The following is a 27816-nucleotide window of genomic DNA, read 5'->3' on the forward strand; positions in this document are numbered from 1 at the left end:
ACTCATTCTGATGATTATGGTGTCCTGGGCCAGAATTTGTATATAGTCCAGCATTCTATATTAGTTGTTCACAGAAACTCATGTGACATTGACATACTGATCTGCAGTGCCAATGTTTCAGGTAACCCTATAAACACCATTTTCATGTTACTAAAAGGTGGCAATGGAATGGGGTAGGTCTAAGACATCAGGGCCACAATAATCAAGTGATTTTCTAGGATCTGATGGTGGCAAAACTTCAAACCTTGAACAATATACTAAAATAGCTCATCCCTTTGCTTACTATCTACTCACCTGCCTTCTTTATCTGTGTATTTACTTGACTATATGCACACATAAATAAGCATGCAAGGAAAGAATAGATAATCCAGGCTTTCGAATATCCAAGAAAGATGAGCCAGTTACTACTTCCTATCACACCACCCTGTGTTAATTCCCTACATAACCCCTATTATTGCCTGGAAAGTTTATGCAATAATTATATTTATTTTATTGCTTTTTCTCATCAATTTTTTCTCCATGAGATCTAGGACTTTGTATGTCTTGAATATCATGATAAACTGAGTAGGTGAGCACAGTCCAAGCATAAGGTAGGGATGGTCATGTATCACAATATCAGATAAGAAAGTAAAGACTGGAGACTGTTAAGGTCAAAAAAGAGAGAAATAGGGTGCATGGCTGGCATGTGACTCTTGATCTTAGAGTTTGAGTTTAAGCCCCATGTTGGATATAGAGATTAATTAAAAATAAAATCTTAAAAAAGAGAGAGAGAGAGAAATACACCAAAAGACATAAAGTGGTGGTAGAAGTATTGTGATCTTTGCACCTAAAGCAGGAGTATTCTGTTTCATAGTCTCTTTTGCTTATGTATCTGTCCATGTGTCGGGGGGGTAATAGGTTACAGGGCAGAAAATGAGGTTAGAATGACTTACAAATGTGTGTAGACAGAGAAAAAGCAAGAACCCAACAGGTGGCTCCTTATACTATTATAAATTCCAAATGCTCATGAATGAATGAAGGACCATGCTGAGAAAAAACAGTAAGAGAGTGGTCTGAGAAGGAAGAATGGAGAGATTAAACAGTTCAGAATTGTGGTGTGTGGCCATTGGCAGACTTGAATACCTGTGAAAACTCAGCCCATTCTTTGATGTGGAGCATATATAGTGCAATCTTCATGGAAGAGCATTATGACTTCTGTTTTGGTAAATTGAATTTAATGTGCTATGGCCAACCCAAATGTTAATGTAGTCATCAAGGAATAAGTATGTCTGAAGCTTAGGAGAGAAATTAAAACAAGAGATTTTAAATTTGGGAGTCATCAGCAAATCTGTACCTTCACTTTTCTGAAAATCACCACATTTACCTGCCATATGTAACTGTCAATGATTATTCCTTAGTATGGAGATATGACTGCCATACTATCAATGCATATATTCCCTACTATAATAAATATTAAGGAAAAATACTCTACAGTTATCGGTACATATTCAATGCAGCAATACCCCATCACCAGTGGAGTGGAGTAAGGTTATGAAATAGCTTAGATTTATTCAATCTATTTTAGGCAGCCATGCTTGAGGACGCAACTTGGAACCTGGGAGTTAATTTTAGACTCCACTCCTGGTCCTCAGGGTAATTCTTACATCTCCATATGCTACAGGCATCACCAGAATGCCTTCTTTTAGTCATCGAGGAATTTGTCATAATGATGACTATATCTGAGTGACAGACAATAAAAAATGCTATTTAAACGGTGGATCTGGACTGCTTGGTTTGAGTCCTGGTTCCTCAATTTACTACTCATATAACCCATATACAACCCGTGTTAAGGAGGAGATAATAGGACCTGCCTCAGATGGTTGATAAGAAGACTAAATGAAATTAATAACGTATGGTACTAGACGATGCTTGGCATAAAAAAATATTAAGTGTTCATATTTTCAAAAATATTTAGGAATTATCACTGTACTCATGGTACTGTTTAATAAATGCTGGCTAAATGGAAGTATTTACTGAACATTTACTAGACTTCTTTTGTAAAACTAAAAATGGTGATGGTAGTGTTCTGGAGAAACCCTAAACACTACCTATGATGTTGCTAAATAGTGTGACATTCCAAAACATGATACTTTGGTAAAAGCACATATGGCCAGTTGGCCTATAGGTGACCAATCAAGAAAGCCAGTATTATCCTGAGTTAGATTAATACTCTTTAAAAGTCCTCAGAGAAATAATATTAGATTACCTAGTTCATAATTGTATAAATCTTGCTCTCCCTGGGTTCTGGTACACTTATGTCCACATTATTTACATATTATCCATTAAAATAAATAAATAGAACATCAAGGTTATTACTCTGAATATATTACATTACATTATTTACACAGAAAAGAAATGGGTATGTGTGTATCACATTTACAATATGGGTACTTCCTGTGCCAGCTTCTTTTATATGAAGAGTGGGGAAACAAACAACCTTTGGGGAAGTTGTTGAATGACCAACATAAGTGTACACAAGCAAATGATGTGGACAGAATATGATTATAAATTTTCAATGAAGTGAATTTCAAATAATGTATAGAGATTCATTTTACTGAAAAACTATAAAGAGATAATCTAAGAATCTAAAATAGAGATCATTATTATCATTATCATAGTACTTATATGTTCACTGTGGCCAGTATGTTATTGGGCACGTACCGTGTGCCAGGTGTACTTGACGCATATGATTGTCACAAAAACTGCATCTCTTGTGATAATTGTTTGGTAGGTGCATTATTATCCTTGTTTTAGAGACGAGAAACTAAGAAGTCAGCAAGATAAGATACCCAACATCACATAGAAATTAAGGGAGCTGGAATCTGTAAGGCAGACTGATCCTAGATCCCATGCTGAACCACCACACCAATATAGACAAAATACCTCACAGCTTATGAATCCCTTCCTGTGTATTTTATCACATTCCATCTTCACAATCAGCCTGTGAGGTATTATGCCACAGTGAGTAGGTTGTACAAAGCCATCCAGTTAGTAGTGACAAGTCTCAAATGGGAACCCTAGTCCTTTTTCTTACCATCTATACTTTACTTTCCACTGGAGTCCATCTCATAACTGGACAATTCCCAGGAGTTCATGAGTTGGTAAAGCACTCTTAGTTTTGCAAGCCAAAATTGTAGATGCAAAATGAACATGATCAACTAGCAAATACAATGTGAAACAGATGCTGGGTTATACACTGATGTGTTGAGCTATAACCAAGCAAGTGGATAGATACTATCAGCAGGAGCATTTTTGTAAATTCACTATAGTAGTTGATATTGCACAGTGTTGTGAATAAACACTGGGTTAAATCAAAGGGCTCTAGGACTCCTGGGATTGAAAGTTCAACATCAAATGATCTCCTCATTAATAAATAAGGGATAATATTTGACATATTTACCTCAGAACATTGTGAAGATCAAATGAAGGGATGTATAATTCCAGACAGCTGGCATGCATATACCATCAACATAAGATCAGTGCCCAATAAATAGTGTGTGTATTCAGTAAATGAATACATGACTCATATGTGGAGCAGAATATAACTTTAAATGTATATATAATATATACATATAAATACACAAATAATTGATAAAACACATGTAATTATACCTCATTTATTTGTACACCTGTAACAGACATTTTTTTCATAAACTCCCGATTTTATGTGTATAAAATTGAACCAAATTAAATATAGTTTATGCTTATGGTTCTTCAACCCTTTGACTTAATATTCTTGAAGTAGCCCTAATGAGGAAAAAATGTTACCTACCAATTAGCTATAGACACAAATACACAGTTGCATCACTTTGCCAGAATCATGTCTGTTTTAATCTACTGGTCACATTAATTCATTCAATATGCCTTTATTGAAAACCTGCAATGTGAGAGACATCATGCTGGGAGTTGCAGGAGGTCAAAGGTCAAGTGGTCACTTCATCTCAGTTCGCCAGGGGGCTTATGTTACTGCTCCCCCCACATGTCTTATAGTCTAACCTGAGGTGTAAAGTATGCATATAAAAATTATGTAAAGTAGAAATGATGTGTATCTCAAGATGGGTATGGCCAACATACACTGAGCATTCATTAAATTTTTTTTAATGTTTTATTTATTTCTGAGAGAGAGAGAAGCAGTGTGAGAAAGGAAGGGTCAGAGAGAGAGGGGGACACAGAATCTGAAACAGGCTCCAGGCTCTGAGCTGGCTGTCAGCACAGAGCCCGACGCGGGGCTCAAACCCACGACCCATGAGATCGTGACCCGAGCCAAAGTTGGACGCTTAACCAACTGAGCCACCCAGGCGCCCCTACACTGAGCATTCAGAAGTTGGAGAGATCACTACTTCAACTTCATGAGGGCAGAGAGGAGAGAACATTTAAACTGGACCAGAAAGTGTCACCAGATTGATCTATGGAGTCTCTGAGGAATACACAACATGAGGTACAGTCTGTAGCAAATGTAAAAAGACAGGGACCTGCAAAAGCACTTCAGCTTTCCTGGAGCCTAAAAAGAGAAGTGTACACTCAGGTGACCAATTTGCCCAGAAGCGAAGGGTTCTGGGATATGGAATTTTGAGTGGTAAAGACAGAAAAATCCTGGGCAAATTGGGATGAGTTGATCATTTGTATCGTGCACTCAAGTATAGTGCCCAATGATTGATTATCAAGGAGTATTAGTAAGGGAACGCATTTAGCTGTGACCTATTAAAAAAAAGTCAGGACTTTGATAAAGTTTTAATTTAGTTTAGTTATTTATATAAATCATAATAAAGTGATTTTTCAACCAGAAATAATCACTTGCCTTATTTTTGGCTAGAGCTATTTTTTTAGAAGTCTCACTCCTCATTACTTTGAAATGCTGCTCTCAATGTCCGCGGCCATCAGGGTCATGTAAAGGCATATTGATGTAGTTTTAGCTTCCTCTGAAAGAGAGATAGCTCAGCAGATTAGCTATTGAATTCAACCACAGGATTTGTCATCAGAGAACTGAGTTCAGATCTCCTTACTCAGTTTGACCTTGGGTAAGTTCCTGTCTCTCTGAGCCTCAATTTTTTCATCTTTGTGATTGCATCTGAGATATTAGAAAACATCAGGCAGCTAAGTATCTAGTTTTAGTACCTAAGCATTCCCTAAAATGAATGCAGGGTTTTTGTCACCCATAATGATGTGCATACCTAAAAATAGAGTTTATTAATGACTTTTTAAAACTGTCATTAAAGTCTCTTTTAATCTGTAGACTTTGTCTCCATCCTATCCCCCCTCTCTGTCTCTCCCTCTCAAAAACTGGAATATGTATCTATGTCAAGTTGCTCACAGTTTGTTTTTGGCTGATTGCATCTCCATGGTATAGTTTAATATACTTCTCTATTCTCTGCATTCCCTATAATTTACTGACTTTTGGAAAGGCTCTTTCAAGAGTGGTGTCTTTTTCTTCTATCAGGTGTGTGTGTGTGTGTATGCGCACACATTCGCGCATCCATTAATTCTCCATATGTAGAGCCATTAATTAAGGATTTCTGGCATGGGTATGTTCTATCATTCCTTCTTCATTTATTCACTGGAATAATTCTATAAGAGAAACTCTCTCTCATTTACTCTAATTACTCTGTGTTACCATCTCTGTAGGAAAAGCAAGATAAATGCTAAATTCCTTCCTTACATTTGCCTCTGGGTTAGCCCTCTTACATGCCAGTCTAGATCATGAGGAACATGTGTCCAATTTTGTATGCCACTGCACTTTGGGAATAAACTAACACAAAATAAAGGCAATAGTAAGAAGTAACTATATTTTGAAATACATACCCAACAATGTTGTTGATGAATTTTTTTGCACAGATACTTGAAAAGGTAATCATCTGTTTTCGGCTTATTTTAATATATAATATTAAATTTATAAAATATATATATAGTATTTTAAAACTATATAATATCCCATATTATTACCATCCAAGACAGATAGACTCTAATTCATTTTTTTAAACATTGTTCAGATTAACTCATTTGCCCCTATCTACTTCTGACTTTATATTCTAACACAAATTTCACAGTGTAGTCATTGGAAAACCTAATGCCTCATATTCTAATGAAACTCAGAGAACTTTGGAATTACGCATTCCCTTTTTCTTCAATTCTATGGAAAGAGCCCATTAGTAGCAGAAGGTGGAATCCTTCCAGTGTCTATGGGCCATGGGCAGCATGTGATAAATGATCAGAGAAGCTGTCTTTGCTTCCTGAAATAGAAACAATAGAACAGGGCCACCAGTAATGAATAAAGCAAATGGCCAGGAGAAATTGCTGAATGAATAACTTCAGTTAGAAATTGCTGACTTCACTGGAATGCTCATTTTTTACTTTCTGATGACTGAGAAAATATTTTTAAATTTATAACTGTTTCTCTTTTCTTTAAAAGTGAACTACAAAGTTGAGAATAAAGCTCCAACAAGCAACAGTAGCTTTAATAATTAGGTTTCCAATTTAGCTTTCAAAAGCTGTCTCATAAAGAACTTTTATAAGTAGAAAAAGCAAACACATTCACTGATGGATGAGTGAACCATCCTTGCCTTACTGCATTCTAATTCCTTTTAAAGCACAGAATTTAAACATCTGCAAATCATTAACTCTTTCACAGTTCAGCAATACAGAATCCTTCAAAGAAATATCCAGTGCTCACTTTAAGAATGTGGACTCTAGCATAAGAACACTTCCTTGGAAGTAGTGCTAGAGACTCAGAGAAAATTAACATTTTTTAAAAGCATCAAATATGTGTATTTTACCACTGCACCTAAGGAAGATGGCTTCTGCTTGTCACCCCCAGTGATTCCCATAAAGTTCCTTTCAGATACCTCCTTGAAAACATTCTTTCCGTAGTGGGATCAACATAATTAATATCTACTACAAGTGGTTTCTAATTTGCAGGAAGTCCTGGTGAACTTTGTTCACACGCAGTGTTCCCAATTATGATACCACTTTCATGTAGGCCTCTCAGCTTGGCTTTCATGTAGGCCTCTCAGCTTGGCTTTCATCCAGGCTGTTAGGTGAAATTAGGCCCAGAAAATCGGATTATTACATCCCAAGGGAAAGGACTGATAAGCAGCAGATGATTGCTCATCTCCTTGCTACTTGCTGGCGTTGAGGTGTTACTAGTTGCAAAGCCAATTTGTTAACAATTAGTACTCATTAGAATCATTTCCTGTTATTGATTGTAAACATTTGACAAAGTGCTTTTAGGAAATTGTACCCGAAAAAGTAGCTACACGTAAGTGATGAGCAATTACAGATCTTCACGATCCAAAGTAATTCAAAACCAGAGTCATCAGTTTCCGAGTAATTATTTTTGCTTTGGAACCCACCTGCTATCCTGTCCAGTTTAAAGATGTGCAGGAACAAGGACATACTTCTTAATTAGCAGAGGTTGTGGGTAAGTCAGAATAGGAACAAAAGGAATTTTCTTTTATTATCCACTTTAGCTGCTTATAGTATATCTTTAAGGGACAAAAATTGCCAGCTTGCAATACAATATATATATTTGTGTGAGTGTGAAATTAAACGCATTACTTCTATTATCTAAATATCCAAGCTTAGTTTTTAAGTCTGTGTTCACCTTTGTACATTATGAACTCTAAATATAGAATCATAAATGGAGTCATTGTGCATTACATTACAATTTAAATATTGCCAATGTCAGCTTTCTGAAATATTATATATGACTTTAATAAAATTAGCATAAATACTATATGCATTTGAATTTTTTCTCAGAAAAGGCATTGTATTTATCTGATTTTTAAATATAAACCCACATGATTTACAGTGCTACAAAGTCATATTCAATAGATACGCCCTTATTATCTAATTAAAATATTTATTATCTGCACAAGTATTATCTCTTCATACTTGCTTAAATATTCTTTATTTAGACTAAGAAAATCTGCCTTATTTCCTCTGTGGTAGGTAATGGTCTTTACACTTTTTTTGGTAGGATCAGAATTAAAACTGAATGATAGCCCCCATCTTCTGTTCCTTTCCCACATCACTCCCTAAATTTTCCTTTGCTTCTGTGTTTATTTTGTAAATTTAAGTAATTGCTCCTATTCATCTTCCCCTAGACTTACTAAGTGCTGAAAATATTTCTCCTAATTGTTGCAAAACATAGAGATGTGAACTAAGTATATTTCTGTTTCTGAATTTCTTCTTCTCATATTAAAACCTTACATCAACAGAGAAATTAAGTGTATGTTCTTTTTTGAAATGCCCTATGCTCAACCCCTCTATCCTTAATAAACAGAGATGGTATTGACACAAGTGAATTTTGTTTAACCACACTACATTTGCTTCTTAATTAGTGAATATTCATCTGTCATCAGCAGCAGCTATGACACCCCTCCCTGCTAACATGTTCTGTCATAAATAATCAATGAGGCACTATTAATATTCATGAGCTGGAATCTGTGTAGTCATGTGCACTGATGCAGAGACAGGGGGAGTGTTGCCATGAACTGACTGGAAACTCTGTGTGTGTATCCGTGAGTGCAAGATACTTAGGGAAAGCGAAGAAGAGCATGCTGCTACGCACCACCCTGGCTTGTGCTTCCTGCTAACAGCGGTTTGTCTGTGTTTCTGGGCTGAAGTGACTGATGAAAAACAGTAGTCAAGTCTGGAGGGTGATTCCCTTTCAGTTCACTTGCCTTTCAGTTCTGGGGAAATTAGAAGATTTGCTCTCTCACTCTGCTTCTTAGAATGGGCTGCAATTTGTGCACTTTTCAGAAAAGAGAGGAACACTACAAACTGCTGTATGAAGTTTCCCAGGTGAGTGCAGGGTCTGATACCAGCAACTAAACAAGCCAGGCTTTGTGTTTGTCTGAAAGATGGTAAATGAATTGTGGCTAGCTTTATTTTTTCTTTCAGTAGATTTCAGGATTGAGGGAGACTTGCTGCTTGGGGGCTTTTTATTTTGGTTTTGGGTAGCAGTTTTCAGCTTCCTTGCCACTCCCCCTTCAGATGACTTCCTGTGGGATTCTTTTTAACATTTTTTTTTTGTATCTACTGCCAAGATGTCAGTCAAGTAAAAGGAGTAACACTGCGATCCAAGATGTCAGTCAAGTAAAAGGAGTAACACTGTAATATTTTGAGACACCTCTTTCATTTTGAAATAGTGTTAACATTTGAAAATTAAATGTATCATTGGTACATTAATATTGGGATTTAATAGGTCTGTGATCTCCGTTATTTTGAATAGACAGAAAAAGTTTCTTGCCAAATCGTGTTAGCCAGAGGAATTATTTGGTAATTGGGAATTTTTGCTTTGGTTTAAGAGGAAGACCTGGTATATTTGTGTTACGTGAGAAAAAAAAAATATATATATATGCATGCTCCTTGGCTTAAAAAAAGAGATAAAAGAATTTTCTTATCACTTGTTCTTAGATCGTTTTTGTATTTTTTTGGTCTGTTTTGTACTAGAAATTAATTTTAGGGGCTTATTACAGTACCTGTTTGTAGTCTTAAGAAAGAGTGTGTAAATTCATTTGTCCTTTAATGTATATCTGAGGGCTTTTCAGAATAAAAATAAGAAAACCTATATCCCTAGCCTTCATAGTTTTCACAAAATTTTATTCATTCACCATTTTATCTAAGCAGGTTTTGCTGGGGTGTCTGCTCAAGTCCAGATCTGTTGTTTGGCAAAATAAAGTTTATTCCTTCCTTCTCCCAGTTGGTCCCAGATGTGACACGCTGCTACTTTTGTTTTGAGACAATATTGCTGATGAAAGACAACGTTTGGGATGTTGGTGGTCTGTGGGCACAGCAGTAGCCCGGTGCCTACTGCCTACGGGTTCCCTCAGATTTCCTCCTGACGTGATTCATTTCACAGTGGGCTAATTACAAAGTGGATTTGCTACACATGAAACAGCCTGCTCAGTTGCAATGTTAATGCACATTTTCATGGTAATGTGATCAGAGGCTCATTAGCCAGTTTCCAAAATGATCCTCTGCATTAATTAAATATAAAAATGACTCCTTTATCACCATAGAGAGGAAAAAGAAGATTAACATTGTTAATTACACTAGGGGCAATACCTTTGCTTATTTATTTATTTTTTTGCTACAAACTTGCAAGGATGGGCTCAAATAATGTTCATTTCCTAGATAAGCTCTCATCCACTTTGCCTCATGAAAACAGTCTCTAGGTGGAACACTTTCCTTTAGTTTGGTTTGTTGGAGTTTGAGTTCTAGTGTTGATTTTCTTCGGGTGGTGAAAGAGCAGGGGAGTGGATTAATCAATCTATTTTTTTCTCTGAATTACTAAATTGATGTAGAAGTGTAATATGGAGGAAGTGATAGGTGGCATCCTCCCTGATTATAGCTAGGTTAAGCTGTTTGCATTCTACTTAGATACCGAGCAGGGTTGCTGCATCCAGGAAGGGAGCACTGTGTTTGTTAAGGAGCAAGAGTCTTTGTTGTGGATTTTTAAAATGCTTGTCTGTGAGTTTTGCCTTTAAGTGCTTCCTAAATCTTGAGAAAAATAGATAAGCCATACTCTTTATTGCCTCCACCTATACTTCTCTATATATTTATTTATTTTCTCTACTCCTGAGTTGCAGTACTTATGATCTTTAATAAAGGGGGTGAAAAAGGAAGTATTAGCTTCCCTTTAACTGGCTTTTATTAGAGAAGTTAAAACCCCAGCTTAAAGGTCTTGCGTGTGTTTTCCAAGGGGAGCCCTCCTATAGTTTGTCCCCAGCTTTGCATTCTATTTTATTGAGTTAATGGAATAGATAAGATATGAAAGCAAACCAATGATAGGCTCATATAATACATTGGAGCCCCGTGTGGTGCTGCAAACTAGTTTCTATTTTTATTTGGAGGAGAGGCAGCTCAGAGCACACATCAAAGTGAGCGTGTTCTTAACCAGGTGTTCAGGAGGGCACATAGCTGCCCACATAAGAGAGGGTACTATTTACAAAAGTGACTTGAGATTGGAAGCCTGAGTATTTCTCGCTGGTGTATTAAAATGAATGAGCTCACACAAGCATTAACACCTGATTCCCCAAATCATATGTATTTATAGACTTTGTAATTCTCAGATCGCTTATCTTTTTGTTTCTTTTTTTTTAATCTCTTAAAAGCTAAGACAAATATAGGTTTACCGCGAGATATGAAAATTTAAGATTAGCTGTAAATCCTAAACACATGGCCATGAGCAAAATATTTGTCTCTATAATGGAATCATTGTGATGTTGAACTTTTTCACATTTTCTTTCTATATTTAGTGATCTGATAATATGGGCCATGTAGAATACAGTTTCAGGTGTATAACTGCAGTAAACAAAAGCAAATATGCTCGCTGAAGAGTCTAGGGAAACAATCAGAATGATGTGCTTAAGTGTGAAATGAGGTCAAGTTTAGATTTTGTTGCTATTGTGTGCTCCTAGAGAGAAGCTCAGACTTTCAATTGGCAGAAGAGAGGGACTGTCGTTTCAAGAAAATTATTTTCAGCTGGGGTTGGGCCAATCAGGCTCCAGTATGAACACAAATGCGAAGAATCTAGGGCTTGGGTAGATCCAGTAATCACATCAAGCAGTTTCCATGCATCTTTATGCATCTATTAAGTTTCATATGTGCCTGGAACATTGCTTTTATCTGCAGTGACTTATTTTTTTCCAAAAATAGGTTATTTATTAACCTCTTAAGAATTAATAAATGAGTAATTTGAACAGTGCCCTTCCAGGGACATGAACCAAAATGCCTATTTCATATTAATCTGATTAAATAGCCCTCCTGGACCAAGAGAGCTTCAATAGCTTGTCAGTCATTTCTGAGCAAATGACAGATTTATTTCTGTGTGAGACTATAGGATAATACCTAAATCTATTGACTTCCTAGTTTGACTTTTCATACATAAATCAAATGTAACTTTTTGAGGGATTAAATAATAGAAATTATCAATGGGGTGTTAATTGGCATTGAATAACGTGTTCAGAATGTGGGAAAATATTTAAAAGCTCATACTGTTAACCTGGAACTGTTTATAGAATTTCATTAAGATCTTCTGGTGTGATATGCAAGATTCTTCTCTTGCTCACTTGCCAAATTAGAAACAAGAAATTGCCTTCAATCTCAGGAAAACCTCAAGTAGAATAGTGCTAGCTATCCAGGCTATGCCCTCTTCCTGAGTGGATACTGTTGCATGACACAGAGTTGATTTATTCATTTGCCTGTTTTGGCACAGCTCAGAGGTCTCCCCACAGCCTGCATCCATGAATTAGCAACATGCGCGGAAACAGAACCTGCACTGAAAATAACAACAAGAAAAATATTGACAGCAGGTGATAGTGAGCAGTTAATACTAAGCACCTTGCTAAGCACTTTTTTCCTAAGCATTGGCTTCAGTGCTTGATCCTCACAAAAACCCAATAAGGAGTTTTAGGATTGCTTCCCATAATTTTTAAATATGTTAAAGTATCCTTTACCCTATATTGAGGTTCTTAAATCTCATTTAATCTCTCTAATTACTGCCCTGTATGCCTCAGAAATGTATTTTGTCATGTTATGTAAACACAACTCATAATGTCTTCACCTCTTTGCCCAGACTTTATCCTATCTCCACATTCCTTACCACTGGGAAAGGACTCACTGCCATTGCTATCAGTTAAACACAAAAACACTGCATTAGAATGGCACTTCTGTTTTCTTCATGCACACAGCGACTTTCTGGTTATTTTACTTCTGCACATTCCACAACATCAATTCCAGCCTTCCCATCATGACACTTACTTTTATTAACTCTCTCTAATATCATGGTAAGAACTTTCCCACTTATAATTTGTCAGTATACTTGGTCCACCCTGATTGCTGTTACTGGAATATTTCTAGAAAGTACCCAATAGCTCACAGCTACTATAAAATAAAGTAAAACTTCTCTTATTCTAATATATTCAAGGACCTCTTGAGCCTATCCTAGGTTCTTTCCATCTTTCTCTCCTTTCCCTAATGCAATTTATAATCCCTCCAGATCAGTCTGTTTGGTTTCCTCTTTAAGTCGTCTTTCCAGTTTGGATCCTTAGAACTTAGTTCTTTTTCTTCAGCTTCTATGAATCTCCCCCTATATGCACTACTTCCTTCCACCACTAGCTGTACATACCCTGCCCCTTTGGCTCAAATGTCTCCTCAGGCCAAGAGTTTTTTGCAGTTCATTCATTTTTTTAAGAAATGTATCCTTTCACCTTGGAACTCTTGTAACATTTTACTTCTTTAGGGTTCCTTTTGCATGTTCATCCATCTAGGGTTACAGTCAATTCTTTGTGACTGGATTGTGAGTTCCTTGAAGGCAGGTCAGGTGCTTGTCTGTCCTTTGCCTTCCACTGGCCAGCAGATGCTCACTGAGAGCCGCCTCCACATCTTGCCTATCCACAGCCTCTTTAGAGTAAACCACCCCATCCACCGCCTCTGGTGAAGGACCGTATCACTCTGCCTTACTCTCTACCCCATGCCTCACAGCTAAGTACACCAGGGCCAGTCACCTGGAACGTGAAGTTGAAAGTTCCATTTGGTTGTTTCTGTCTCAAGAATATGTACTGGGAAACAAGCATTAATAATGGGATTAGGATGCAAAGGGTTGCAGAGAGAGGAGGCTGTAAGCAGGTTGGGGAACTTGGGGATCTGTGAGGCTCAGAGCTACCAGAGAATTGGAAAGGTGTGAAAAATAAAGCATGAGGGTCATGAGAAAGAGAAGCATAAAGAATAATTAGGTCCTCAGAGTGGCCTCATTTTCCTAGTTCTAATACAATCCTATAATAAATCCACATTTAATATATTTGAATGAGGTGTCTGTTCCTTACAATCAGAAGAACAAATGAGGACACATCACCATAATGCCTTGCTTTTGTCATCGACCCAGCAAGTGCCTTAAACTCTAGACATGCCGCTCAGTTCAATAAACTTCCAGTAAACTCTGATTGCCTGATATGGGCCAAGTTCTGATCTTTGTGTGCAATGCAGAGACAAACGTGACAGTCCTTGCTTTGAGAAATGTACACTCTGTAGCAGAGGAAAGACACAAGAGCAGAGAACTTTCATATGATGCGATATTAAGTGAGGCGCTGAATCAACAGAGACGTTGCCAGACTGGTGTAGCAGTGTAAGGTGCTGAACACGCTGGGGCTTGAGGAGCTGGGGAGGAAAAAGGAAAGGAACCCAAAGAGATGCAAGGGCAAATAAGTGGCAAACAGATGGTAGGTGCAGATGGACTTGGGGTAGGAGAACTATGTTCTGTGTTACTAACATCTAAAGCCAGAATCGGGCTCCCAGGAGAAGACCAAACCCTAGAGAGTATCCCATGTCCCGATATTCTGTGCTTGTCTTTGTTTTTATTTATTTTTTATTTTTTTAATGTTTTTATTTATTTCTAGGAGAGAGAGAGACAGCGTGAGCAGGGGAGGGTCAGAGAGAGAGGGAGTCACAGACTCTGAAACAGGCTCCAGGCTCTGAGCCGGCAGTCAGCACAGAGCCCGACACAGGGCTCGAACCCACGAACCGCGAGATCATGACCTAAGTGAAAGTCGGACGCTTAACCGACTAATCCACCCAGGCGCCCCTGTCTTTGTTTTTATTTTTTTATTTTTTTTTTTTTACTTTTTTTAAAATATTTTTTTATTTATTTCTAGGAGAGAGAGAGACAGCGTGAGCAGGGGAGGGTCAGAGAGAGGGAGACACAGACTCCGAAACAGGCTCCAGGCTCTGAGCTGACAGTCAGCACAGAGCCCGACGCGGGGCTCGAACCCACGAACCGCGAGATCATGACCTGAGCGAAAGTCGGACGCCTAACCGACTAAGCCACCCAGGCGCCCCTCCCCCCCGTCTTTGTTTTTAAAGGAGCGATCCCTCTGATGATAGGTTAGCATGTGGACCTGGTTGTGTTGTGTGTCTGGGGGCAGCGGAGCTTGAATTGAGGATGGTGTTCTCCAGCAAGACTGCAAGGGACGCCAAGGTGGAGGCTGTTGCAGAGGTGGGTTAGTGGTAGAAAGAATGTAAAAGGGAGGAAGGAACTGTGACCTCTGAGGAGGTAAGTTCAGTAGGTTTCTGGCTTGTGCGACTGGGTAAGTGTAGCACAATTTACCAAGAGAAAACAGAAGAGCAGAGACTCATGGCGAAGGGAGAGAAGGCAAGGCTGTTATGTTCATTTAGGGGCTCTCTGACAGTGTCTGGCAGGCAGTGAATGTGCAGTATGAAAACTTGCCACATGTATGTGTGTTGGATGAGATCACCCAGAAAGATGTAAACAAGCGAGGAGAAAAACTAAAATGTGAGGAGAGTTGTGAGCCAAGGACACAATATCAAGACACAGGAAAGAGAAGAAAAGAACAAGTGAAATTGTAATAGAGGGAGAAGGAGGCAGAGCAGAAGGCTGTGGGAGAAGCCAAGAGGGGAGAGTTTTAGAACGGAGTGGTCACCGTGCTCAAACACACTAGGGTGTGTAAGAACCTCAGCATCTTTGAATTTGAAAATTCGTCATAAGCTACCCAGGTCCCTCTTCAGGAAGGACTTGTCACGCCAGCTGCTGAGAGTGCTGTCAGTGAAGCTCGTCAGCTGTCAGCCCCTCCGGGGACTGTTTTCACTGCGGAGTTCCTCACTGAAAGTTCCTGCCCTCCCAGGCGGTCCCATCCCCTGACAGACTGGTGCCAGTGTGCAGTGTGCGGCCATCTCAGCCTAGACTGGGATGCGCCAGAGGAGCTCCCTGCAGCTGTCGCTGAGTCTGCATCCTGGTTCGGTTCTCCTTCTGCCCACTTCCATTGCCTGCTTTCCCCTTCCACAGAGGGAGCACTCCTTCTTAGCAAACATCTGGCACACTAACTCGATCTCAGAATTGGCTTCCTGGAGACGCTAACCTGATCAGACGTCAGCAATGATGATTACAGAGCATTATAGGACAGAAATGTGGACAAAACCCAGTAAACAGTGGGTTCAAACCAGAGTTCTACTGTACCTTCAAGAAGTTTCTCTGAGATGAGGCAGATGATCGAAAATGGAGTTACTGCTAACATTAGAGTACAGATTTCCTTAGCCTTTTTAAAATATATAAAATTACTTAGAATTGTGAATGTTAAAAATGAAAGTTATATTTAGTTTTCCTTTTAAAAGTAAGGTCAATTGATGTCACATATTGGGCCATGTTATTCAGATAGTGGTGATACTATAGTGATTAAGAAATAAAACACTTACAGTTAGCAAGAATCTCCCTTATCCAAGACTTTTGAAGAAAACCTTAGGTTGTTTTTGATATGCAAAAGGTCCATTGTAAAAGTAAATGTTTTTAATGATTACAATTAATTTAGGTAGTTTTGATAAGGAAGTGACCTTCCCTACTGGACGGATCAGAATACTACGTGTTGTATTGAAATATCAACATTTATCCTTTATATTCTCACTACTTATTGAATTGATCTATACCTAGGGAAAGGTCAGCCATCTCTAATTGTATCTTTCTATTTAGATGAAATGCTGTAGGAAAACATTTTCACTGATTCTGTATTACATGCAAGGGCACGTGTTGCTGAAAACTTAGCTAATAGATATGCTGAAATACTTAACTCTTCAACTCAATTTGCTGGTTAAGTAGGATAATCTGATTAGCAAATTCTTTAATATCAATTTTTGTTGAAAATATTTCTAAAATACTTGATCTTATTTACATAATTACTTAACATATGCACATTTGTTATTTGTCTCCAATTGTGTTAAACAGTTAAACAGTAACAAACAAGCCACATATCTTTAGCAAGCCATGGTTCCTGAGCTTTATAAGAGGAACTGTTTCTAAAGACTGATAGTGAAAAATCCTTCCACAGCAGCCAATCGCTGTCCAGTACATTCATTTTATAGAAGTGGATTTTTATATATTAAATTTTCACAAGTCCTTTAGTAGGTATTCAGTTAATCTTATTGAATTATTAAGAAAGGCACAAAAATTAAATCTAGGCACTCGAGAAGAGGCTCTGAATTGTGGTTCTGTGAAGGATCCCTATCTTGGAAACATTTATGATTCATGGAGAAAAAGGGACCAGGACACCCAGACAGGATCTGGCTCAAACACCTAGTGTTTTGTAGACACTGTTTCCTCCCATCATCCATCCTGGGGCTTGCACTATAAGACTTTTAGGTGTTCCTCTTAATAAATGTCTTGCTGTGGTTCATGAGGATTTAGGTACCACTGGCTGGTAATTTTATCTTCAGATTTAGAATTCTAGATAATCCAAGTGCAGCTGTGATTTTCATATTTAAATGCAACATTTCCAGAGTCATCAATATAACCTGTCCCATCTCCATCTCCCTTCCAGCTGTATTCATATCTTCTTTCTCACTTCGATCAATCTCAATGTGGAATAACAGCTTTAAAAGGTTTATTATGAAAAGTTTGTTGTTTCCTTCAACAAAACGCTTAAAAGGTAGCAGCCCCATATTCTCCTGTGTTTCAGCATATAACATCTAATTGCTAATTTGTGCCGTTCTGTAACAAGCTGTAAATCTTGCTTTATGGTTGTTTGGGTTCTAGTGAAGCATTCCCCCCCAACACGCTCTTTTGCTTTATGTAGCTTTTTAGAAACACCATAGGGTTTTTTTTGTTTTTGTTTTTGTTTTAGAAACTTTCTCTCATCTCAGTGGAAATTAGATTTTTCTGAACTAACCTCTCACTTCCAACCCTCTTAAGCATCTGTTTCAGGTAACTTTATTAAACAAAACAACTCTTTCAAGCGTATTGAACAAAGAGAATTTCTAAAATACTTAGTGTGGTTTTAAAAATAATAAATCTACAGATGAAAGACCACTGTTATAATCAGGGACCATAATTTTTCCTGTAATTGAATCATGGTAGGATTCAGATACTAATATTTTTTAAAGTAGAGGAATGTTTGGGAAAGAATATTTCTCATTGAATAGCCACAAATAATTACTCTGTACCCGCTTTGTGCCCAAAGCACAAATATTAGAAAACAAGTGTGGAAATGCATGACCTCAACACCGTGGACATTGCAGAGGAAGGACAGTTCTATGTAGTTAAGGATAATCTAGGGGTCTTCATGAAACATTTTAACAGAGGTTCTTAGTTCAAATGACCTAGGTTAGTGAAGTTCATTTTTCAATTCAGCATAATTATCATATATTGATTCAGTCAAAGTTAATCTGTTCAGGATGTATTGTAAATGCAAAGTCATAGCATATGGCTAATAGAACATACTGGGGAGGGGGGAGGAGAATAGGAAGAGTAGCCTGACTAAAGCAGGATATGGGATGAGGCTAATTGAGTGTCTTGATCTTGAAGCAAAACTGAGTGAACTTGGCGCTGTCACCACTGCTGGGCATTACACACCCTGATGATATAATCCGATAGAGTCTCTGAATCCACTTAAATAATAGAATATGTGTAAATACTCTTTGCTTGGCACTTTATTTAAAAGAACACAGCCACTATTTCACTTATAGTATGGAATTTAAAAACAAAACAAACAAATGAAAAGCAGAAACAGACCCATAAATACAGAGAACAAACTGATGGTTACCAGAGGGGAGGGATGAGCGATGGGCAGAATGGGTGAAAGGGAAAGGGAGATATAGGCTTCCAGTTATGGAATGAATAAGTCACGATGATAAAAGGTACGGTTTGGGAAGTATAGTCAATGGCGTTAGAATAATGTTGCATGGCAGCTACATTTGTGGTGAGCATAGCATGAAGTGGAGACTTGTGAAATCACTATGCTGTATACTTGAAATTAATGTAACATTGCATGTGCCAACCATACCTCAATAAAAAAAAATCCACGTATTATATAACATTACAGTTGTTTGCAGATATCTAGAAATATTGTTTACACTCAATGTGACTTAGAAATTTGAGTAATTCTTAAGATTTGCTTTCAATACGCTAATTTAAAAAACATACATGCAATTTTTAAATATTTTATACACATATCTCACTGTAAACAGAAAAAGCACAGCCATGTTGAGGTGATGCACAGTGGATAGATTTTGCCATTCATTCCCTAAGTAGGTTTCCTTAGTGATTCATATTTAGAATGCTTGACGTTGGTTTTGTCTATGCAATTGAATTTTAGTGTTAAGACAACATGAAAAATAGTGAAAATGTTTTACTCCGTTGGCACATGGAGTGTTACTGTGTGATGAGTGTATGCTAAATTCCAAGCACAATGTGGTAAATAGGAGAGGCACTATGCATAGACAAAAGAACATAGGCTTTGGAATCAAGCAGTAACACCACTTATTTCCTCTCTGACTGAGTTACATAACCTCCTTGAGCCTTTAATTAATTAATTAGTATCAACCTCAAAGTGTGCTATTGAGGATTAAATGAGATCATGTATTCAAAGGGCATAACCCAGTACATAGATGCATAAGTGGTAACTTTTGAGATTATGATCTCATTTCAGTCCTACGATAACCTTGTGAAATGAGTAATATTGTTCCCATTTTACAAATGAGGAAACTGAATCACAAAGTAATAAAGTGACATTTTATACTGTCAGCAAGTGGAATATGTGGAATTCAAATCAGGGTCTGCCTAATGCCAAAGTCCATGTTCATTTTATTAAAAAGATCAAAAATCTCTCTCTTTGAGCTTTCCACATGAATCCACTAAACTAATCCATAACTACCGAGCGCCTTGCACAGAGTAGTCCCTCAATAAATATCTGATAAAGGCAGAAGGAAGAAGTGGAAGAGAGGGAAGAAAGGAAGAAGAAAGAAAGGGAAATAATAGATACCATTTATATTTCACTTTGTCAGGATCTACAGAGATACCCTTTTTATTATAAGGAGGAGAAACAGGTCCTCTCTACTACTTCTTTACTACTTAAACCAAATTATCTCACATCTGAGAAGCCATCAGTATGGGAAAGTGGCTTTTCACTCCACTTTTGAGAGCTTGAAAGTCTTGGCCCATTTTGCCATAAATCCATGCCTGGCATAAAAAATCTTTCTCAATCTGCTCTCTCTCCTGATACTCTCCTAACCGTCCAAGTTTTAGCCAAATGAATCTATAATTTCAAATATAAGAACAATGTGGGTTTTTTCCCCCATCTCTTTGCCTTGCAACACAATGTCCTTTTTGCCTGGCGCACTTTTGACATCCCCATACACGTGTAAAAACCTTAATCCCTGTGACTCACGTTAAGATTTGTGATCTGGGATGTCCTCTGTGAACCCAAGACAAGAGAAGTAACTCTTCACAATGCTCTTATTCAATGGCGCTTCACAATTTGAAATATAGTCAAATGCTTCTCGGTTTATATTTAGTTTTCATGTATCTCCAAATTCTACCATATCCTACAGTGCCTGGTTCAAAGCAGATATTTAAGGCAAATTGAGACAAGGAGGAAGAGAATAAGGTGGGAGTGAGGGGACGTGGGAAGGGGTGTGTAGCTACAACTGCATTCACAAAAGAAATATCAATTTATTGTTGTCTCTAGTATTCACTGAGTTCTCTTTGAAAACAAGATCATTCAAGAGACTACATGTTCTATGTTTTGACTTTGAAGATGTCATCTATTTTAAGGTATTGTTAATTGCAAGGCTCATCATCAAATTTATGAACAGCTGGGGGCAAGGCAGGGTTGACAGGCTACCACCTTTACTATGCATGTTGATGGCGAGCTGCATCCCAAATTCAGAAACAAGAAAATGTTGGAGAGAACCTTTTACCTGGTTATTGCTTTTCTCAAAACAAACACTATTGGCCCTTCCTGCACGCCTACTGCACTCCCGTTCCGTGACCCCTCCTCCAAGACTGAGGATTTTATTACCCAAGTAGACCCAGTATATGAGTTTCTTCTCTCAAAGTCTCTAGTCATTCTCTAGAAAATGATAGAATTTTCATTTCTCAGCTGTCAAACCAGTCAGTCAACCTAACTGTTGTTGCTTACTAGAACTTCCCCAAAGTTCTTTAGCTCACTAAGTTGTAGCCCTCCTCAGAGCTATCTGGGAAGTCTTTTCCCATCTTCCTAGGGTCCCTGAACTTGAGTGGACCCTCTCTTTTGTCTTCCCAAGGTACCGAGTGCTTACCTCTGTCATAACATGTACTGAATAGTATTATTTCTTAGTTTACTTGCTGATGATTTTCACTGGTCTCTGGATCTCTCTGATGGGCAAAAACCCCATCTTCAGTCTAACCCAGTGCCATATGGATGTTTTTTGAATAAACCTTGAATAAATAAATGCTAAATAAATTCCATGTCCAGGGCAATATTCTGAAGGCTACATAAAAGCTGAGTAAGATGGGCTCTCTGCCCTCAGGATGTTTACTGTCCAACAGGCTTCAGTAATACACTTATCCCCAAATAGCTATAGTGTGAGGAACAGTATTCATTGAGAGAGAGGCACAAAGTATCATGAGATGTCATAGTGATAATGATGTGCTGTAACAGATGAAAATTAAAGTATTTAAGATAGTATTTTTATATAAAACAAAGGAGTGTTCTGTGTGTGATTAAATGAATTGATTATTGCTTTAGTAACTGTCATGTTTTCTTAATATGCTGCCTTCTATGCTGTAAAACTGACTTAGCTATTTTATGTAAAAATGGCTGAATACATAGTTTTTATTTTACACTGTTTTTATCTATCATTGAAATAGTAAAGTATGGCAAAATTGTTAAACTATCATTTTTTATATGTTCCTCCTTAATGTAAAAAGAATTCAAGGTGATGATTGTAAGATATACTAGAAAATGCCCGAATTTCCCCTGCTGATGATGTTTTGGGGTTTCATAACTTCTCTAGCACTAAAACGAAAATTTCTCCAAGTGTGGATATCCCAATTAAGATCATATAAAGCAAAGAACAGCCTAAGAAAAACATAAAAATCAAAAATCAAAAAAGTCATTTTAAAGCTTTCATCTCTAAATAAAACCTACTCCAATTCAACAACATGCTAAAAATATTTTTCCAATAATTCAAAAAACATATTTATTTTACTCATTATTCATTATTACTTATAAAAACTACGATATTCTTTGAGCCATGAGGAATATAATGAGAATAAAGATACCCCCCTTGTACCCAGTATTAGGGAAGCTTTTCAAGGAACTATATAACTCAGTGACCCACAGATAATTTGAGATAGAAAACTCAGAGAGGGTAGAATTTAAGTCTTTGAATTTGAAAAAGTTATTTTTAAACCAGAACTAATTTCTTATTTCCATAAAAATTAGTTCTTACCCATGACAAAAATGCCCAGGCATATTCCATGTCAGACTAGACTGTAATCCAGGTTCTACGTTAATCTGAACAGGGAGACAGGAAGGGAGGATATTTCTACTGTCTTATAATTGCCATTTAAGACTTATATATAAGAGTGTCAATTATTCAAACTTCAAGAATTTGTAAAAATTAAGTAAAAAATTTGAAAGCTTTTCAGAATCATATCTTATTGTATTGAATGCAGTTAGTAGAACTGAGAGAAAGGGAGAGAATGACAGTGTTCTATTGAATATAGTCCTGTTTCACAGGATGTGAAATTTAGACTAAAACATCTTTGAAAGATCTCCTGAATACTGGTGTAGACTAGATGGCGTAAATTAGTCTTTTTCCATTTCCACCAGTAACCTCAGTAAATGTATAAAAATTACATATTCATTTGTATAATGTTCAGGGGCACAGTAGAATATTCACGGATATATTTAAGTGGAGTCTCTGACTATCAATTCATTTTCAGGTTTGTATCCATTTGGATATGAACCCTTCTAAAAAGTTGTTAAAACTACATTAAATATTAATATAAAGAAGTGGCCTTACACATATTTTATATTGTCATTGCAGGCTCTTGAAAGCAAAGTAATGAGGTCCTAGACTTCAGGAAAATGAAATTGTGGTTTTGCAACTGATTAAAAACAATAGTGATAAAAGCATTTAAAGCAAACGCTATAGATAAATAGCCTCACCAGCAGTTTCCACGTAAGATCACATTCATGAAATGATCTTCTTGATAGATTATCATTTTCTGACTGAGTAATTGACACCTTGTCTGTGATGGATGGACAGGGCCTGATGGTGTCATTGAGTGCAGCCAGCAACAATATTATCAATGTGCTAATGATGGCCCCCCAGGGCTCTCCTCTTCTCCCCCCACCCCGGCCCGTAAATACCTGCTTCTCAACTTGCACAACAACCAGAAAATCATTTTAAAACTGGCCCCTCACTTTGAAGTTTGCTTTGCTGGCTTTGAAGTATTATTCACAGCTTTCCAGCCAGTGTTATCTGTGTGTCATAGATCACAGAAAATCCTGAGAAAGGAAAAAACACTTACTAATTTGAGATGTCGAATCTTCTGTTGCTATTTTTCAAATAGGTTTAGTTTCCTTTCTTAACATCCTGTTATAAAGTATTGCTTTTAGAAGGTGCCTAAGAAACATATGGCTAACAGGACCTTAGGGAAATACCTACTTACATTTTATTAATAATATCATAGTATTCGTAAGTGAGGACCTATGGGTGGTCAGATGATGCCAAAGGTTGCCTTGAATTCCACGAAAAGGAAACTGGCAGGACAAACAAATGGTATCTCAGCCCCTGAATATGTTAACACAGTTTGACTAGTTGCTGGATTACATGAAGATATAGAGGTCCACTGGAAGCAAACTACATTTAAATTATTAAATGTAATTTGTTTTAAATTTTAGGTAATATAAAAATCATCTTTTTTATCCCAGTCCTACCAAAGTAATAGTATGCTACTTACCATTTGTGAACCTGAATCCGTAGTCCTTTCATTCAGCCCAGTGTTTAAATTATCTTAATTCTCTGCAAAGGAAAACGGCCCTTTGATCATATATATTGTCTCAGGTTGTGTGGCCTGGAAAAGAGGCTCTGAGAGAGAGGTCTGCATGTGAGATGCTGGGAGAGTTAGTTGCCTTGGGATCAACCCTGTGTGGAAGTGAAGGCAGAGGAAAAGTAGGCTGTGATTGTCTCAACAGAGATACCAGCTGATCACAGGGAGTGCCTGGAAGCCGGGATGGCCCTTCAGAGTTGTACTCAGTGAGGCAAAGCAGTCATGCCTTCTTTGTACTCCTTCAATGGTTCTTGTCTTTGGACGTGATGGCCCCTGGGGAGCAGGTGTAGCTTTGCACAAGATGATTTCCTTTGGCTGAGGGCAGTTCCCAGAGCAGGACAAAGCTGCGAGCACAGCTGCAGCACCCAGTGTAGCCAAGGGGCTGGGAGAGTGAGTGCCCAGGCCCTGAAGCGGGGTGCAGCAAGCCTCCACTGTATACACCAATCCATCTTCTGATATGTGGACATAATTTCTAGGCTATAATATAACTCGCTCTGCAAAAGAATTTTAATCACTTTTAAGACAAGGTCAGGATCCTTAAGCTTAGATTGTTCTCTGTATCCACTTTGTTGCTACATTAAATCATTTTCTGGAATTGAGAGTGTCATTGAAGTATGTTTTGAGAATGTGACTTTGAAAGTCTGACCTATAGATATGTGATAAATTGTGTCCAGAGATTGATTTTGCTGAGTGCTGATATCAAATCATGTAGCAACATAGTTTCACTTACTAAATATTGCCCAGGCCATATTGTTGAACTGGGCACTGCCACGGTCACCTCATCAGGATGTTTTCTGTCCTGTGACTAGTGGCTTCAAATGTACTCATCCATCTTCTTGTCCCATTACATTTCGTGTGACTGATGCTCTGTACCCATTAAAATTGATGGAAAAGAACAAAGAGAAGAAAAATGTGCCCTTCAATTGATTACTTCTCTGAAAGAGCAAATGAGAATTCTCTAGTACCAACAAGAGATTTAGAGAAGTGGGTTTCCCCCATTTATTAAGTGCTTTAATTAGCTAGGTTTACTAAACAGAGTCTCCTATTTATAAGAGCCCATTATTCTCATGCTTTAAAATTCAACTTCCTTCCAAAATATTTGATCTTTATAAGATGAATTTAATAGCCAAAATGTTGTTTATAGTCAGGAGTTATTTTGGTGAATTCAGAGTACTAGATCAATTAGGTCATATGCCTCCCATGTCAGATTTTTTTTTCCCTTCTAATAAGCTATCATAATGGCCCATTTTATGTTCTGTGATAGCCAATAATTAAATTGATCATTTTTGTAAACTGAAGCCAAAACCATAGTGATTTTGGAAGGCCCAGTCTTTTTAGGTTTTTCTTGGATCTATTGAGTGTTATCTTGGTGTTCAACAAATTGCAGAACAGCAAAATATTTCTGCAGTGCTCACAAAATATTTGTTTAATTACAATATTTAATGTGCTGAGAGGGGAAAACCTACCCACTAGCAGTTACCAGACTTTGGCCTCTACACCTCATTCCCCATCACGTTCCTATGTTTGAGTTGGAGGAAACAGTGTAGATTTACTTCTTAAGAGGGAGGAGACTTTCACATTTTTTAAATAAAATTAAAAATAAAATAAACTTGTTGACCAAATAATATGAAATAATTTATGCTAGAAGTCCCTTGAGAGACTCTTACTGCCCACAGATCTAGGGAGTAATTGGGTGCTATGGTCCCATTAGATAGTAAAGTGAAAAAACATTCTTCCATGTTGACCTTGGTCACAAGACTATCAGGAGCAATTCTGAGACTTTGACTGTAGGATGTGTCTGTGAACAGCTGTCAGAGTGAATGTGGCCTAGCTGACCTACATCTTTAGCAATATTAATAATGATGTGCTAGGCAGATAGTTGGACCAACTGTGGAGCAAATGGAGCTAATCAGAACTGCAATCACATCCTTCCATCTATATAAACAATGGTCTTGACTAACACTATTCAATAGAAATTTCTGTGTTAATGGAAATGTTCCATATCTGTGTTGTTGAGTACAGTACCACTAGCCACATGTGGGTATTAAGTGGCTAAAATGAGGCTAGTGTAACTGAGGAAATGAATTTCTGATTTTATTAATTTTACCTAATTTAAGTTCCAACTAGTGGCTACTGTGTTAGATAGCACAGGTCAAAAAATTCTTAAGGAATTATACCTGTTTTTATTGTATGCTAGCATTTGTTACATTCCTCTGTGGATTTCTCTTGAGGAAATACTTTGTTAAAATATGAAATGCTTCTTTAAGAACTGAAATAAAATATAAGTTCAGAAAACAAGTATTAAAAATATGAATTGCAAAGAACTGCCTACAAAGAAGAGTCTTAGAAACTAGAACACACAAGGAACCCCCTTACATGCCCCTATAACTTACAGATCTTGAAAGCCTGAAATCTGGGTCAATATACTGTAGCAGTGAGAATAAAAAATGAATTCATTTTCATCCAAATACAAAAGAGTTGCATTTCTAGACCTCAAAAAATTGTAATCAATTGAGGCATTCTGTGAGAAACAGTTCCCTTTCAACTGTAACAGCAAAAATAAATAAAATAATAAAATTATATTAATAACAGTATAATTGGGGAAGCACTTTGTACTGAACTTCCTTTTACATTCTTTCCCCAATCTTAGGATTCTGCCCAAAAATCACAAACACCAATCTGAGAAATACTTATGAAGTGCTATTTCTTCAAAGCCCTTATTACTCCATTTTGGTTCAAACAATATTTTATTAATTTTTAATTTACAAAAAAGTACACATTTTTTTGAAAGAGAGAGACAGAGGGTGAGTGGAGGAGAGGCAGGGAGAGAGGAAGACAGAATCTGAAGCAGTCTCCAGGCTCTCAGCTGTCAGCACAGAGCTCAACATGGGGCTCAGACTAAGGAACTACGAGATCATGACCTGAGCCGAAATTGGACGCTTAACTGACTGAGCCACCCAGGCGCCCCTCTAATAATATTTTCTGTTATGTGATTATTATTTTGTATATATTCAGTATTTATCCCAATATATGTGCAACTCAGACTCACAAGTCAATAGTAAACCCATCTTCTTTGGATATAAATTGTGCTCTTTCTCACTGGTAAAGAGATCATAAGCCATTCATTCCTTTCAAATCCTAACTTGTTGAGTCATCATCTTTTCATCTGTGCCTTTCATCCTGTTCTCACAGCCACTACCTCCAAGCTTTCAGGTTCTGGATTTTTCCTCTGCACTTTTTCTTTTACTTCCACCCCTTCTTTCCTTTGCTACCAATCTTCTGGATTCATTGAACCCACATTTCCTCTCCACTCCTAGCCTATCCCCTTGCTTCTGGTCTCTCTACCTCAAGCCATCTTCCACCCTGCTGCCAGTACGTTGTCCTTGGGGCTCCTTTGCTCCAAATTCTCTAGTCACGGATCCCACTGTCTGCAGGACAAGGCCCACCACCTAACTTCGAGAACCTTGAATCCTCAAAGCTACCCACATTGGCAAGTTGGAGCAAGTTTCTCTCTTCCCTATGTTAGCTGACTGTATTCTTTCCAGGATTTTAGAGATTGCAAAACATTTTCGAAGTCCCAACCTCCATGTCTTTAACTTTCCGAGAAATTCTGTGATCTAAATATGACAGGTAAAGTTGGGTCCCCATTTTGTAAAGAAGGAAACCAGCTGAGATTAGAGGGGTGAGAAAGAATAACTCGAGATTACATAGCCAGTAAGTGACCCAATTTCTGGATTTATTCCATATTAATAAATGTTTCAATAAATATAATAATATCCCTAGTTCCTAGAAGAGTGCCTGTCATAGAATAAGTAAGTATAAACAGCAAATGTTGACTGAGTCAGGAATGAAGATACCTGGCTAAGGGTCTTTTGAATATGATGACTGGTGTTTGAACTGTATTAACTAGGCAGTGAGCAGTCACTGGATCGGGTGAGCAGGAAAAGTGCAGACAA

The 27816-nt window shown here is 37.6% G+C and overlaps 1 protein-coding gene across 2 annotated transcripts in view; it reads left to right on the plus strand.

The window, feature by feature from the left end:
- PDZRN4 (PDZ domain containing ring finger 4) overlaps positions 1-27816 on the plus strand; it is a 369168-nt gene that overhangs the window by 217552 nt on the left and 123800 nt on the right. Inside the window, exon 1 of one of the 2 annotated variants that reach the window (XM_077753548.1) lies at positions 8770-8838. The exons of the other annotated variant lie outside the window; for it this stretch is intronic. Coding sequence (XP_077609674.1) covers positions 8770-8838 — 69 coding nt within the window. Of the gene's footprint in view, positions 1-8769; positions 8839-27816 lie in introns of those variants that run through there. 2 annotated transcript variants of the gene reach the window in all.

Source organism: Crocuta crocuta, unplaced genomic scaffold, assembly GCF_008692635.1.
Source record: "Crocuta crocuta isolate KB4526 unplaced genomic scaffold, BGI_CrCroc_1.0 scaffold30, whole genome shotgun sequence".
Lineage (NCBI taxonomy): Eukaryota > Metazoa > Chordata > Mammalia > Carnivora > Hyaenidae > Crocuta > Crocuta crocuta.